The sequence below is a fragment of the Gorilla gorilla genome, chromosome 1, assembly GCF_029281585.2.
Source record: "Gorilla gorilla gorilla isolate KB3781 chromosome 1, NHGRI_mGorGor1-v2.1_pri, whole genome shotgun sequence".
In the NCBI taxonomy this organism is placed as follows: Eukaryota; Metazoa; Chordata; class Mammalia; order Primates; family Hominidae; genus Gorilla; species Gorilla gorilla.
This window is the reverse complement of record NC_073224.2, coordinates 13374126-13387372: the sequence shown is the minus strand read 5'-3', so window position 1 is coordinate 13387372 and position 13247 is coordinate 13374126. Positions and strand designations below refer to the sequence as shown.

Genomic DNA, 13247 nt, shown 5'->3' with positions numbered 1-13247 from the left:
TTGAAACTATCTAATATATTATTATTAAGTATAGTCATAGTTAACTACGGTCCTATAGAACAAGGGTCCCTATTCCCCAGGCCAGGGACCAGTACTGGGCTGCAGAGCAGGTGAATGACAGGCAAGCAAAGCTTCATCTGTATTTACAGCCGCTCCCCCTTGCTCGCGTCACCGCCTGAGCTCCGCCTCCTGTCAGACGAGTCGGGGCATTAGATTCTCATAGGGGCGTGAGCCCTACTGTGAACTGCGCATGTAAGGGATCTAGGTTGTGCGATCGCCTTATGAGATTGTAATGCCCGATGATCTGTCACTGTCTCCCATCAGCCCCAGATGAGACCATCTAGTTGCACGAAAAGAAGCTCAGGGCTGTCACTAATTCAACAATATAGTGAGTTGTATAGTTATTTCATTATATATTACAATGTAATAATAATAGAAATAAAGTGCACAGCCATGGATGGTAGCCCAAGCCTGTAATCCCAGCGCTTTGGGAGGCTGAGGTGGCCGGATCACCTGAGGTCAGGAGTTCAAGACCAGCCTGGCCAACATGGTGAAACCCCGTCTCTACTAAAAATATAAAAAATTAGCCGGGCGTGGTGGTGTGCACCTGTAGTCCCAGCTACTTGGGAGGCTGAGGCAGGAGAATCGCTTGAACCCGGGAGGCAGAGGTTGCAGTGAGCCGAGATTGCATCACTGCACTCCAGCCTGGGTGACAGAGCAAGTTGCTGTCTGAAAAGAAAAAAGAAAAAAAAAGAAAAAAGAAAGTGCACAATAAATGTAATGCCCTTCAATCATCCCGAAAGCATCCCTGCTGACCCTGGTCCATGGAAAAACTGTCTTCCATGAAACCAGTCCATGGTGCCAAAAAGGTTGAGGACCACTGCTATAGAACAGTGGAACTTATTCTTCCTATCTTGCTGTTATTTTTATATCCACTAACAAATCTTTCCCCACCCCCTCTTTCCCCAGCCTCTAGTATCTTCCGTTTTACTTTTTACTTAGGAGAGAATTCTTGCTTTCAGTGTACACACTTCTTTTCGGAGGAGCACTCCACCTCCAACCTTACACAATTCTGTCATACATAGCTAATAATTTTCTCAGGTGTTACTACACACGCACACACACTGCACATAGCAAGCCATTTACCCCAGCATTTTCATTTCATCTGAAATGTGATGATGTGGGCATAAAAATGTTTCAAACTCAAAATCTAACAAAAAAAAAAAAATATCGAAAAATCTTGGAGTTTTTTTCTTTTCTCCGAAATCTTTCATTGAGTTAGGAGAAGCGTTGATTGTTGAGAAAAGGTCATCGATAACAGTGAAGGAAAATCTGAGGGAGCTATTAAGATGCCCAAATTCAGCAGGAGAGCCAGAGAAGAAGGATGTTCTGAAAGATTTAAGCAAAATGAAGAAAAGAGGCAAATTCTGCTTGAGGCATTTTTCTCCTGTTGCTTGAGGTGGTTTTCATCTTTAAAAATATGGTGTTTGTAGATGGAGTTGCTGTAGAAAGGGAAAGATGTGTTTGGTTTTCTCATTATTTTTCCACTGGACAGGACTGAAAATAGTGTTTCCCACAGTTGCTGTTTTACTTTGACAAGCGATACGCTGTGACAAGTATCACATAAATAATGCCAGGGGCATTATAATGGGGCATAAATAATGCCAGGATGTTTAGGACCAAAAGGCTGAATAAACAGATTTTTGGAACTGCCTGGAATGAATGGTAGTATTGGGCGGTCAGAGTTCCTCCTCACCAATTATGTCTGGAACAACTCCCTACACTGCACAGTAGGAGTCCCCACCCCAGCTTAGAGGTTTGTGAGATGGAGCTGTTGGACTGGACGCCCACCTTAGAAGGGGCATAGAGGTAAGGAAGGAGCATGCTGAGGATCACACACCTTCCAGGTTTCCTCACACAGAAAGTCCTCTTGGCAGGTGATCATGAGCAAGATGAGTCGGTTTTTTAAAAAATAATTTCAACTTTTATTTTAGATTCAGGGGGTACAGGTGCAGGTTTGTTACATGGATATATATTGTGTGATGCTGAGGTTTGAGGCACAACTGGTCCTGTCACCCAGGTAGTGAGAATAGTATTCAATAGTTTATCCACCCGTGTCCCCTTCTTTCCCCACATGCGCTAGTGGTCCTCAGTGTTTAGTGTTGCCATCTCTGTGTCCATGAGTAACCAATGTTTACCTCCCACTTATAAGTGAGAACATGGTATTTGGTTTTCTGTTCCTGCATTGATTTGCTTAGAATAATGGCTCCTAGCTGCAGCCACGTTGCTGCAAAAGACATGATTTTATTCTTGTTTATGGTTGCATAGTATTCCATGGTGCATATGTACCATATTTTCTTTACAGGATGAGTTTTTGATGATTTATTTTTTTCTTTTGGAATGAGGATGAACTTCAAGTCTGTTTTTTAAAGGTAGTCCTACACTCCTCTGTCATCAGCACACAGATATACAGATACTCCATCTGTCACCAAGATAGAAAGCCTGTGCCTCTGCAGGGTTTCCTGGGTCTGTCCCTCCTCTTACTCTTGATCACTCAGTAAGTTTCCCTCACTTGGGCACTAGTGCTGCTTTCAGGGATGTTCTAACATCTTTCTAACTCATTGCCTTATCTCTGAGATGTTTAAAAACAAATATACATCACTCCCAGGATGAACTGACTCCTGGTTTCTCAGAATCCAGCTTGAACTCATTGGGAGGGGTGTATCCATGGTCCTGTGTCTCTGCCTCCTTCATTTGCCAACTCCCATCCTGTCTGTGACCCCAAATGCAAGTAATTACCAGTCCACGGCTGTGCCCTCATCATGTCTGACTCTGGGCATCTCTGCTCATGCCGGCTTCTCTGGCTGATGTGTCTTTATTTTTGTCTGTCAAAGTCCTACTAATTCTGTTCTCTGAATTCCAGCTCAAATGTGATCTCTTCCATGAATTTTTTTTTTTTTAGATGGAGTCTTGCTCTGTTGCCCAGGCTGGACTGCAGTAGTGCAATCTCAGCTCACTGCAACCTCCACCTCCCAGGTTCAAGTGATTCTCCTGCCTCAGCCTCCTGAGTAGCTGGGATTATAGGCGCCCGCCACTACACTTGGCTAATTTTTGTATTTTAGTAGAGACGGGGTTTCACCATCTTGGCCAGGCTGGTCTTGAACACCTGACCTCATGATCCACCTGCCTCGGCCTCCCAAAGTGCTGGGATTACAGGTGTGAGCCACCACGCCTGGCAATGAAGTTGTTTTTAAATCTCCAATCAAAGATTGCTTTTCCCAACCCTGTACTCCCATACTACTTATTTCTTTTGCTTTTTCTTTTTTTACCATCATAACCATTGTTAAGTGTACAGTTCAGTGGATTTTAGGGATTGTATGTTACTCATTTTCCTATGCCGTTAAAAATATTCAAATTATTTAATTCCCTTAGCGTGTTGGCTCTGCTTTAAAGGTTCTTTGGTTAATGTGGAGAAGCTGAAGATCTTTGCTCCAGATGGGCTCTCAGAAGCCTGACTCTGAAATGTGTCCAAACGCTCACATTTCTGTTTCAGTTAGGAACTCCCTGAATTTCACTGCTTTTTCCAAAACCAGATTTTGGTTTTGGGGATGAACAAATGTAGGCAGAGTTATCTGTGGTCTCTTTACATTTGCTATTATCTTACAAGTATAGACACTGTGGCCATAATTTAGAGGAAAGAGCATGGGCTTTGGTGATACAGGCCAGACTCCAGCACTTATAACCTGGGGCATCTTGGTGTGTCCCTTACACTTTTTGAGCCTCTGTTTCCTAATGGGGTTAATGAAAATAACACACCTTTCACACTGGTTTGCCTTGAAGCTCAAATAAATGAATGGCCTGTTTGCTGGCTGGGTTCCATGCCCCTCTTCTGTGAGTGCTTTCATTCAATCAGCAAATATTCCTAGGCTCTGGTCCAGGAAGGGGACATACATCAGTGACCAAGACAAGATCCCTCCTTTGTGGAACTTCATTCTAGCGCATGTTACGTGGCATTGCATTCATCGGTCTATGTGTTTAGCCACTTGCTTGTGAGCTGCCTGGTTGTGTATCTCTGGCATCTTGTGCCATGCACATATTATATGCTCAATACATACTTATGGAATGAATGTGAAAGTGCTTCATAAATGCATAAATGTTGGAGGTTTGTCTGTTGGAGTCTGTTGCTTCAATCTGGGTATTTCCAAACCTGTGTCAACAGATGTTTATAAGCACTTACCTGCCTTATTGCTTCCTGTGTTCCCACTGCCTGACACAATGGCAGGTGCTCCAGCTCCATGTGTTTATGAAGGAAATGCATAATTATTTGTATCAGTCCCCTTGCACCTGGGGGCTGGGTGGTACTTTGCTATGTGTTCTAGAGTCTTCTACCTTTAAAAATAGTGCCTGGATAGACTAGTGGCTGTAAAATGTCTGCCCAGAATAGAAATGAATAAACAATAACACAAAAGAATGAGCTGGCAGAGGAAGTTAACTAGTTCCAACTGTTTAATTAAAGAGAGGGCTAAGTTTCCCTCTCATCACTCCTGAATTAATTTTCTGAGCCTTGTGCTGTGTACTTCTTTGTTCCATAGTAAAGTAGAAGAAGAGGGAAAATACAGATCCTCTTCAATATTCCAGCTCTGTGGCAATCTTTTACCAGTCAAGAGCTCTTGAGGGACCTGACTTCTAGGTTAATCTGGGTTTGTCTCTTAGATCAATAGGCACCATATGAATGTAATTTATTTTGCATACTCATTAAATAATTACCTTGTATGGACCTTAGCAGGTTTTAAGTTATTTCATGAACAGTTTCATGGTTTTAAAAAAGTATATACTCTATTTGTAGAATATATATGTTCAAATATAATTAAATATGAAAAGACAACCCATGGAATGAAAGAAATAAAATATTGGCAAATCATATATTTAAACCAGACACCTGAACCCAGGAATTTTAGGCCAGCCCCAACAATATAGTAAGACCTTGTCTCTATAAAAAATCATATTTCTGTTTAAGGGACTTGTATACAGACTGTATAAAGAACTCTTATAACACAAATTTTTTAAATAACTTAATTTAAATGGGCAAAAGATTTCATATTTGATAGATATTTTGTGTCTCTTCTTTAAAGAAGAGATACAAATGGCCGATAAGCACGTTAAAAGATTTAAATCAAAACAAAAATAAGATTACATTTTATACCCTCTAGTAGAGCTAAAATAAGACAGAAAATAACAAGTGTTGCAGAGGATGTGGAGAAATAAAAACTCTCATATATTGCTGGTGGGATTGTAAAATGGTGCTGCCAATTTGGAAAACAGTTTGGTAGTTTCTCAAAATGTTCAACATAGAGTTACCACATTATCCAGCAAATCCACTCCTATGTATAAACTCGAATTAAAAACAGCTATTCACATAAAAACCTGTACATGAATATTTATAGCAGCGCTATTTACAATAGCCAAGAAATAGTAGTAGTACAAATGCTCATCTGTTGACAGATGGGTAAACAAAGTGTGGAATATCCATACAATGGAATTATTTAGCCATAAAAAGAATAAAGGCAGTATTGGTCCATGCTACAATATGGATAAACCTTGAAGGCATTATGTTAGGTGAAAGAAGCAATCACAAAAAACTACACAGTATATGATTCCATTTATATAAAACATCCAGAAAAAGGCAGATTCATAAAGAAAAAATAGACTGGTGGTTGCCAGGGACTGAGAGAAGGGAAAATAGTGACTGCTAATCAGTATCGGGTTTTTTCTTTGTGGTGAAAAAAAGTTCTAAAATTAGATTGTAGAAATGGTTGCAAAACTGCGACTATACTCAACCCCACTAAATTGTATACTTTATTTTTTATTTTTATTTTTTGTATTTTTAGTAGAGACGGGGTTTCAGCATGTTGGCAAGGTTGGTCTTGAGCTGCTGACCTCAAGTGATCAGCCAGCTTTGGCCTCTCAAAGTGCAGGGATTACAGGCGTGAGCCACCATGCCCAGCCTGAACTGTATACTTTAAAAGGGTAAATTTTATGGTGTGTAAATTACATCTCTGTAATGCTGTTAAACTAATTAACAATATACGCAGAAGGTTCTAAAGATGAATGTGATGCAGTATTTTTCCATTGCAGCATCAAGTTCTATTTAATGTCAGCCCTCACTCACTAAATACATCTCAATATACATGACTGACAGGTGAATTAACTGAACAATAAACAAGAAATGAAATCTGTCTGACATCTAGATCAATAAAAACAGACCTTGAACTAGTCTTTTATCTTGGAAAGCAATTGCTTAAGCTTAAAGGCTCCAAAAAGAAACCTACAAGACAGAAACAGCCAACTATTGTTCCCATCCTCCAATTTCAATGGGAAGTGCAAGAAAATTAGAATTATCTGGCCCAAGTTACTAGAAATCACAGAGTTAAATCTAAGTGCCTATTTGTGTTCCGTGAAAAAACTGGAAATAATCTATATTCGTATCATAAGCTAAAATTTATATCTAACTATGCTAAGTTATCAATTATCTAAAATCTAACTTTGAGAATGGTTACTAAGGTCTTCAAATACTCTTTATGTATGTGTTCAACTTAGTCTTGAGACAATCAGCTTATAAAAATATACTATTTTAAGATACAACAAATATATTGAATTAAATTCGTCTTGGCATTTGGCATATATTACTGAGAAAACTATGCATTCTGGAGCTTTCTATTAATATTACTACTAATAAAACCTATCCAACATTCATTGCTGCTTTTAGCTAGCACTAAGTGAAGTATTGGGAATACTGATGATGAAGAGGATATATTAATAGTAGATGATCTGCAGAGTCTAATAAAATGGTGGGAAAGATGATTATAAATAAATCGTTATAAAAGTTATAATAGAAGGGAGTTCAAGGAACTCTGTCTGAATGATATCAATTCCAATTGCAGGGTTTTCTGACTGTTTTTGTACCTGTAGGATTTTATACCTCTCCAGAAATGGTGTTCAATCAATATCTGTTGAATTGAAATTCAAAGGTAGGCTTGATATTATTAAAAAATAGAAAATAAAACAGGAAGTTAAAATAAGTAAATAAAAAAAGAAAGTAAAATAGAAATACCATTTGACCCAGCCATCCCATTGCTGGGTATATACCCAAAGGATTATAAATCATGCTGCTATAAAGACACATGCACACGTATATTTATTGCGGCACTATTCACAATAGCAAAGACTTGGAACCAACCCAAATGTCCATCAATGATAGACTGGATTAAGAAAATGTGGCAGATATATGCCATGGAATACTATGCAGCCATAAAAAAGGATGAGTTCACATCCTTTGTAGGGACATGGATGAAGCAGGAAACCATCATTCTCAGCAAACTATCGCAAGGACAGAAAACCAAACACCGCATGTTCTTACTCATAGGTGGGAACTGAACAATGAGAACACATGGACACAGGGAGGGGAACATCACACACCGGGGCCTGTCATGGGGTGGGGGGAGAGGAGAGGGATAGCATTAGGAGATACACCTAATGTAAATGATGAGTTAGTGGGTGCAGCACACCAACATGGCACGTGTATACATATGTAACAAACCTGCATGTTGTGCACATGTATCCTAGAACTTAAAGTATAATTTAAAAAAAAAGAAAAGGTATTACACAGTTTAAAAAACTACCCAAAGAAATGTCTCAACTGTTTTTGTGGTGAACTCTTTAAGAAAAAGCCACTTATGAATTTGCCCTAGAAAATAACAAAGGTATCGAATTGTAGTAGATTTTACTAAAGGCCTGAGACCACTCTCTCTGGGAAATACATTAACTTTAGAATCAACAAAAAACTGACTCTTTCCCTGTTTAAGGGTTAGTATGTAAATGTATGCAACAACCATATTCACTTATCTCCAAGGTTGAAACTGTAAATTCAAAATCCAGTGATTATTCAAAATTTGTTCATTAATTCATCTATTTTTTTGCTATTTCCAATTTGTTTTTCTACTGGACCTGACCAAGCGATCCATGCTTGGCATGTAGTGTCACCCTGTGACCCTCTGGATTAAAGGTTTCTTGGCAAATTTTCTATTGCTGCTCATCCACAAATTAGGAATACTCCTTGGCCTCCTGGTCTTATAGGGTCATCTTGAGATGAATTGAAAATGTCTATATAATATATATTTATATTTATTAGTAAAATGCCCTATAATATGCTACTTGCTACTCCATTCTTGACCTCCTCCATACAATGTTATTTTACCTCCAGCTGATGAACATCCTTAATAGTCTATTTTCTGCTCTTCACATTTATGCAAATTTGTTATTTAAGACAACTTGAACTTTGTGTTTTCTTTCTATTGTTACACTTCTAAATTTTCTGCTGGTGTTTTCCTTTGAACAGGCAAAAAGGATACAATTCACTTTATCTTCAATAAAATGCTGTTTAGTGACAAAAAAGTTGTTGGCATAAAAGCACCAATATCAACCAAGGTTGAAATAGCAATATTAAATTGGGAGCATTACTTAGAGAAGTTGATCTGAACATCAGGATAATTTCAGAAGCTTGCTTCAAATAAAAATTCTAAGATCTCATCTCAGATCCAGTGGATAAGATCCTGGGTGGGGACAGGGGACACTGTAAATCTGCACTTTAACCATACTTTGTAGCCAATTCTTAAGTACAGTAAGTCCTCACTTAATGATGCTGACAGGTTCTTGAATACTATGACTTTAAGCAAACTGATGTATGATGAAAACAATTGTACCGTAGGCTAATTGATATAAACGAGAGTTAAGTTGCTATGGCTTATTTCTGGTCCCCAAAACAGCATCAAACTTCTAAAGACCAAAACACTTTGAATATTAAACATTGAAACAAATGTGAGCTATACATACATTTAAGAAAGACTAATAAAAACAAGTAAAATAATTATTTACCCTCTTACTCCAGTTCAGGGTCACGGGTGGCCAGAGCCCCTCGGAGCCGGGACCCCTGTGGACAGGATGACATCCCATCGCAGGGCACACTCACACACACATTCACACTCGCTCACACTGGGACCACACAGATCTGCCAGTTCATTCCACTTGCACAGCTCTGAGATGTGGGAGGAAACAGGAGTACCCGGCAAAAGCCAACACAGACAGGTGGAGAACGTGCAAACTCCACACACACAGTGGCCCCAGCCGAAAATCAATTGTTTTTTTTCTTATCAACATGATAATGAATGGGCATTGAACAAAATGATGTTATTGAAGGATCTACTGTACTACAGTTTGAGGACTAGGACTGTAGGCCCAGATATTTACATTGCCCCTTTCCAGTAACATCTCTGGATAGCTGTGGCATGTGCCTAGCTGGGTGGTGGACTGGGAAGGTGAGGGTGGGTGGAGGGTGTGGCTAATGGTTCTTAGCAGAGTCAGAGGCCCGAAGCTGTGCAAGGAGCACTGTCCTGTTGTGTGGGCCTCTTGCCTGCTTGCCCCAACCAGGTACAGCAGCTCTGCTTTTGTCTGATCTATACACTGAGATTCCCTCAGATTTGCCTCATCAAAGGGTTCTGATAAAAACAAGTCTGAAAAATCAATGTAGGGCATTGAAAATAGGCTAACAGGCTCTGGTGTCAGAAGAGCTGGGTGCTGGCTCCGCTCTTAGCATGTCCCATCGGATGGGCTTTTTGCTAGTAGGTAAGGTCGATACCTTCATTTGCAAAATGGTCACAACCCCATACCTAGCTTACAGGGTGATTGAGGGAATCAAATCAGATAACTCAAGGTATCTGACACAAGGAATGATGATCAAGATTTATTATGTTTGAGGGTATGATTGCGTGTAAGGGTGGACGCATTTTAACTCTTCACGTCATGGGATAGAACCACTGTAATTCATTTTTGCCCAATACGAGATCACAGTTAAACATTCCAACTTAATAAAGAGCCTTTGGAGGAAGAAGGAGAAGGGGAGGAGAAAGGGAAAACAACTCACCGATACAAATGCTTGAGATTTGGTTTCATTCAACTGAAGTTGCAATTTCTTTTCATTGTCATAGACTCCATAGAGTCTTTTGGACCAGGTTTGAGGCACTCTGCTTTTGAATTTTAATGAACTATATAGAGCAAATATCCTTTGTAAATCTAGGACCAGGCAGCTGCAGTTGTAGAAGATGACACCAAGTTCTTTCATCTGTGAAATTAAAATTGAAAGCATCAATGCCATGTGTGTCTTTTGGTGTTATTTTCAGAGAAAAAAGGAATGCATAAGAATGAGGTAGTTGTGACATCTTTTTTCTTGCATTTGAAGTAAGTAGATATAGTTACATTATGGTACATAGAGGTGATATGTTATAAAAATGCTAAATATTTAAGTAAAATTTTGCTGGTTTTTTGTATTAGGTCTCTAATTTTCTTATATTCATCTATAATTTCTTATATTCATCTATACTTTTCATATCAGCTCTTCAGATTTGTTTCCTTAACACTTTTTTCGTATGAATCATTAAATCAGGTGGCAAGAAAAAGGTCAATTTTAATTGCAACATAACCGAATGGCTGGAATCATGGATTCTGGAGTCAGACTGCCTGGATTTAGGTTCTGTTAATAGCTCCACAACTTTCTAGCTGTGTGACTTTGAACAACATACTTAATTTCTGGGCCTCAGCTTCTTCTTCTGTAAAATAGAGATAATAGTATTTATTTCATATGTTGCTATGAGAATTAAAATAGTTAATACATATAAGAAGTGTCTATCACATGGTAATCACTAGCAGTATGTTAGTAATTATTATCTTATTAACGTTACACAAGCCTTAAGAGTAATAGACCAATAGAATCTTAAAAGACCACAGAGATCATTTTGTCCACCTCTCTCAAGGCGTGGATGAGGAAAGTAAAGCTCACACAAATAAGTAAAAATACTAGCCCCAAGTTAGAGATTTAGTCAATGGTAAATTAAGAATTGAGTGCAGGTTTTCTGACCCCTAATCAAATACACTCAGGAACATAGCTATACTGGCTTCAGTTGAGTCCAGTATCCCTTTGCAAAAATTACAGATGATTTTTAATTTAGTCAATGAAACTATACAATGTGAAATTTTGGTCATTAAAGAACAGCACACAAAAATACATGCTTTCTATGACTTGAACACCCAGTGAGGGGTTATTAGGGAAACCTTGGCTCTCTAAAGACCCGGGGCCCATTGATAGTAAACTCCCTTTTTATCCCTTCCTTAAGCCCTTCCCCAAGACTCTTTACTCAGGATGATAGGAGAGGTCATCTACCATGTATGAACCTGTCTCTCTTTGCTCCCAGGACTCCCCAGTACAACATGTCCTGGAGATCTTTCCATGTTCCTCTGTACAGATCTGTCATCCTTTTCCAGCTCCATGGTAACCACAGGATAGACGGACACAAGTTGTTTAACCCACTGATAGACTTCATTCCTATACTTTCCCTAATGCAAAAATAAAACAATGAGCATCCTGATATATCTTTGTGCGCCTTTAATATAGATTCCTAGAGTGAGATGTACAGACACATTAAGGACTATTAGCGGTTAAGTGAAAGGAGATAGAGCAGGTAGGGCATATCAGGCATGTGCGAAAGGACTGAGGCTAACCAAGGAGGTGGAAGATCTCTACAACACACTGCTGAAAGAATAGATGACACAAACAAATGGGAACACATCCCATGCTCATGGATGGGTAGAATCAATATTGTGAAAATGACCATACTGCCAAAAGTAATCTACAAATTCAATGCAATTCCCATCAAAATACCACCATCATTCTTCACAGAACTAGGAAAAACAATTCTAAAATTCATATGGGACCAAAAAGCCTGCGTAGGCCAAAGCAAAACTAAGCAAAAAGAACAAATCTGGAGGCATCACATTACCTGATTTCAAACTATACTATAAGGCCACAGTCACCACAACAGCATGTTACTGGTATAAAAATAGGCGCATAGACCAATGGAACAGAATAGAGAACCCAGAAATAAGCCCAAATACTTACAGCCAACTGATCTATGACAATGCAAACAAAAACATAAAGTGGGGAAAGGACATGCTATTCAACAAATGGTGCTGGGATAATTGGCAAGACACTGTAGGAGAATGAAACTGGATCCTTATCTCTCACCTTGTACAAAAATCAACTCAAGGTGGGTCAAGGGCTTAACTCTAAGACCTGAAACCATAAAGATTCTAGAACATAACATTGGAAAAACCCTTCTAGACATTGGCTTAGGCAAGGATTTCATGAACAAGTACCCAAAAGCAAATGCAATAAAAACAAAAATAAATAGCAGGGACTTAATTAAACTAAAGAGCTTTTGCATGGCAAAAGGAACAGTCAGCAGAATAAACAGACAACTCACAGAGTGGGGGAAAATCTTCACAATCTATACATCTGACAGTGGACTAATATCAAGAATCTACAATGAACTCAAATTAGCAAGAAAAAAACAACCCCATAAAAAAGTAGGCTAAGGACATGGATAGACAATTCTCAAAAGAAGATATACAAATGGCCAACAAACATATGAAAGAATGCTCAACATCACTAATGATCAGGGAAATGCAAACCAAAGCCACAATGTGATACCACCTTACTCCTGCAAGAACGGCTATAATCAAAAAATAAAAAAATAATAGATGTTGGTGTGGATGTGACGAACAGGGAACACTTCTACACCACTGGAGGGAATGTAAACTAGTACAACCACTATTGAAAACAGTGTGGAGATTCCTTAAAGAATTAAAAGTAGAACTACCATTGGATCCAGCAATCCCACTACTGGTATCTACCCAGAGGAAAAGAAATCATTATACAAAAAAATACTTGCACTTCCATGTTTATAGCAGCACAGTTTGCAACTGCAAAAATGTGGAGCCAACCCAAATGCCCATCAATCAACGAGTGGATAAAGAAACTGTGATATATACGCATATGTTGGAATACTACTCAGCCATAAAAAGGAATGAATTAATGGCATTCACAGCAACCTGGATGGGATTGGGGGCCTATTATTCTAAGTGGAGTAACTCAGGAATGGAAAACCAAACATCGTATGTTCTCACTCATATGTGGGAGCCAAACTATGAGGATGCAAAGGCATAAGAATGATATAACAGACTTTGGGGACTAGGGAGAAATGGGGGAAGGGAAGGGAGTGAGGGATAAAAGGCTACAAATTGGGTTCAATGTACACTGCTTGGGTGATGAGTGCACCAAAATCTCACAAATCACCACTAAA

At 39.0% G+C, this 13247-nt stretch overlaps 1 protein-coding gene across 5 annotated transcripts in view; it reads right to left on the bottom strand.

Annotated features, from left to right (window-relative positions):
- The window catches only part of PLD5 (phospholipase D family member 5), a 444561-nt gene that overhangs the window by 34640 nt on the left and 396674 nt on the right, over window positions 1-13247 (bottom strand). For all 5 annotated transcript variants that reach the window (XM_031002678.3, XM_055380520.2, XM_055380524.2 and 2 more), the window contains one exon: window positions 9977-10174. In XM_031002678.3, the coding sequence (XP_030858538.2) occupies window positions 9977-10174 (198 nt within the window). The remainder of the gene's footprint in view (window positions 1-9976; window positions 10175-13247) is intronic.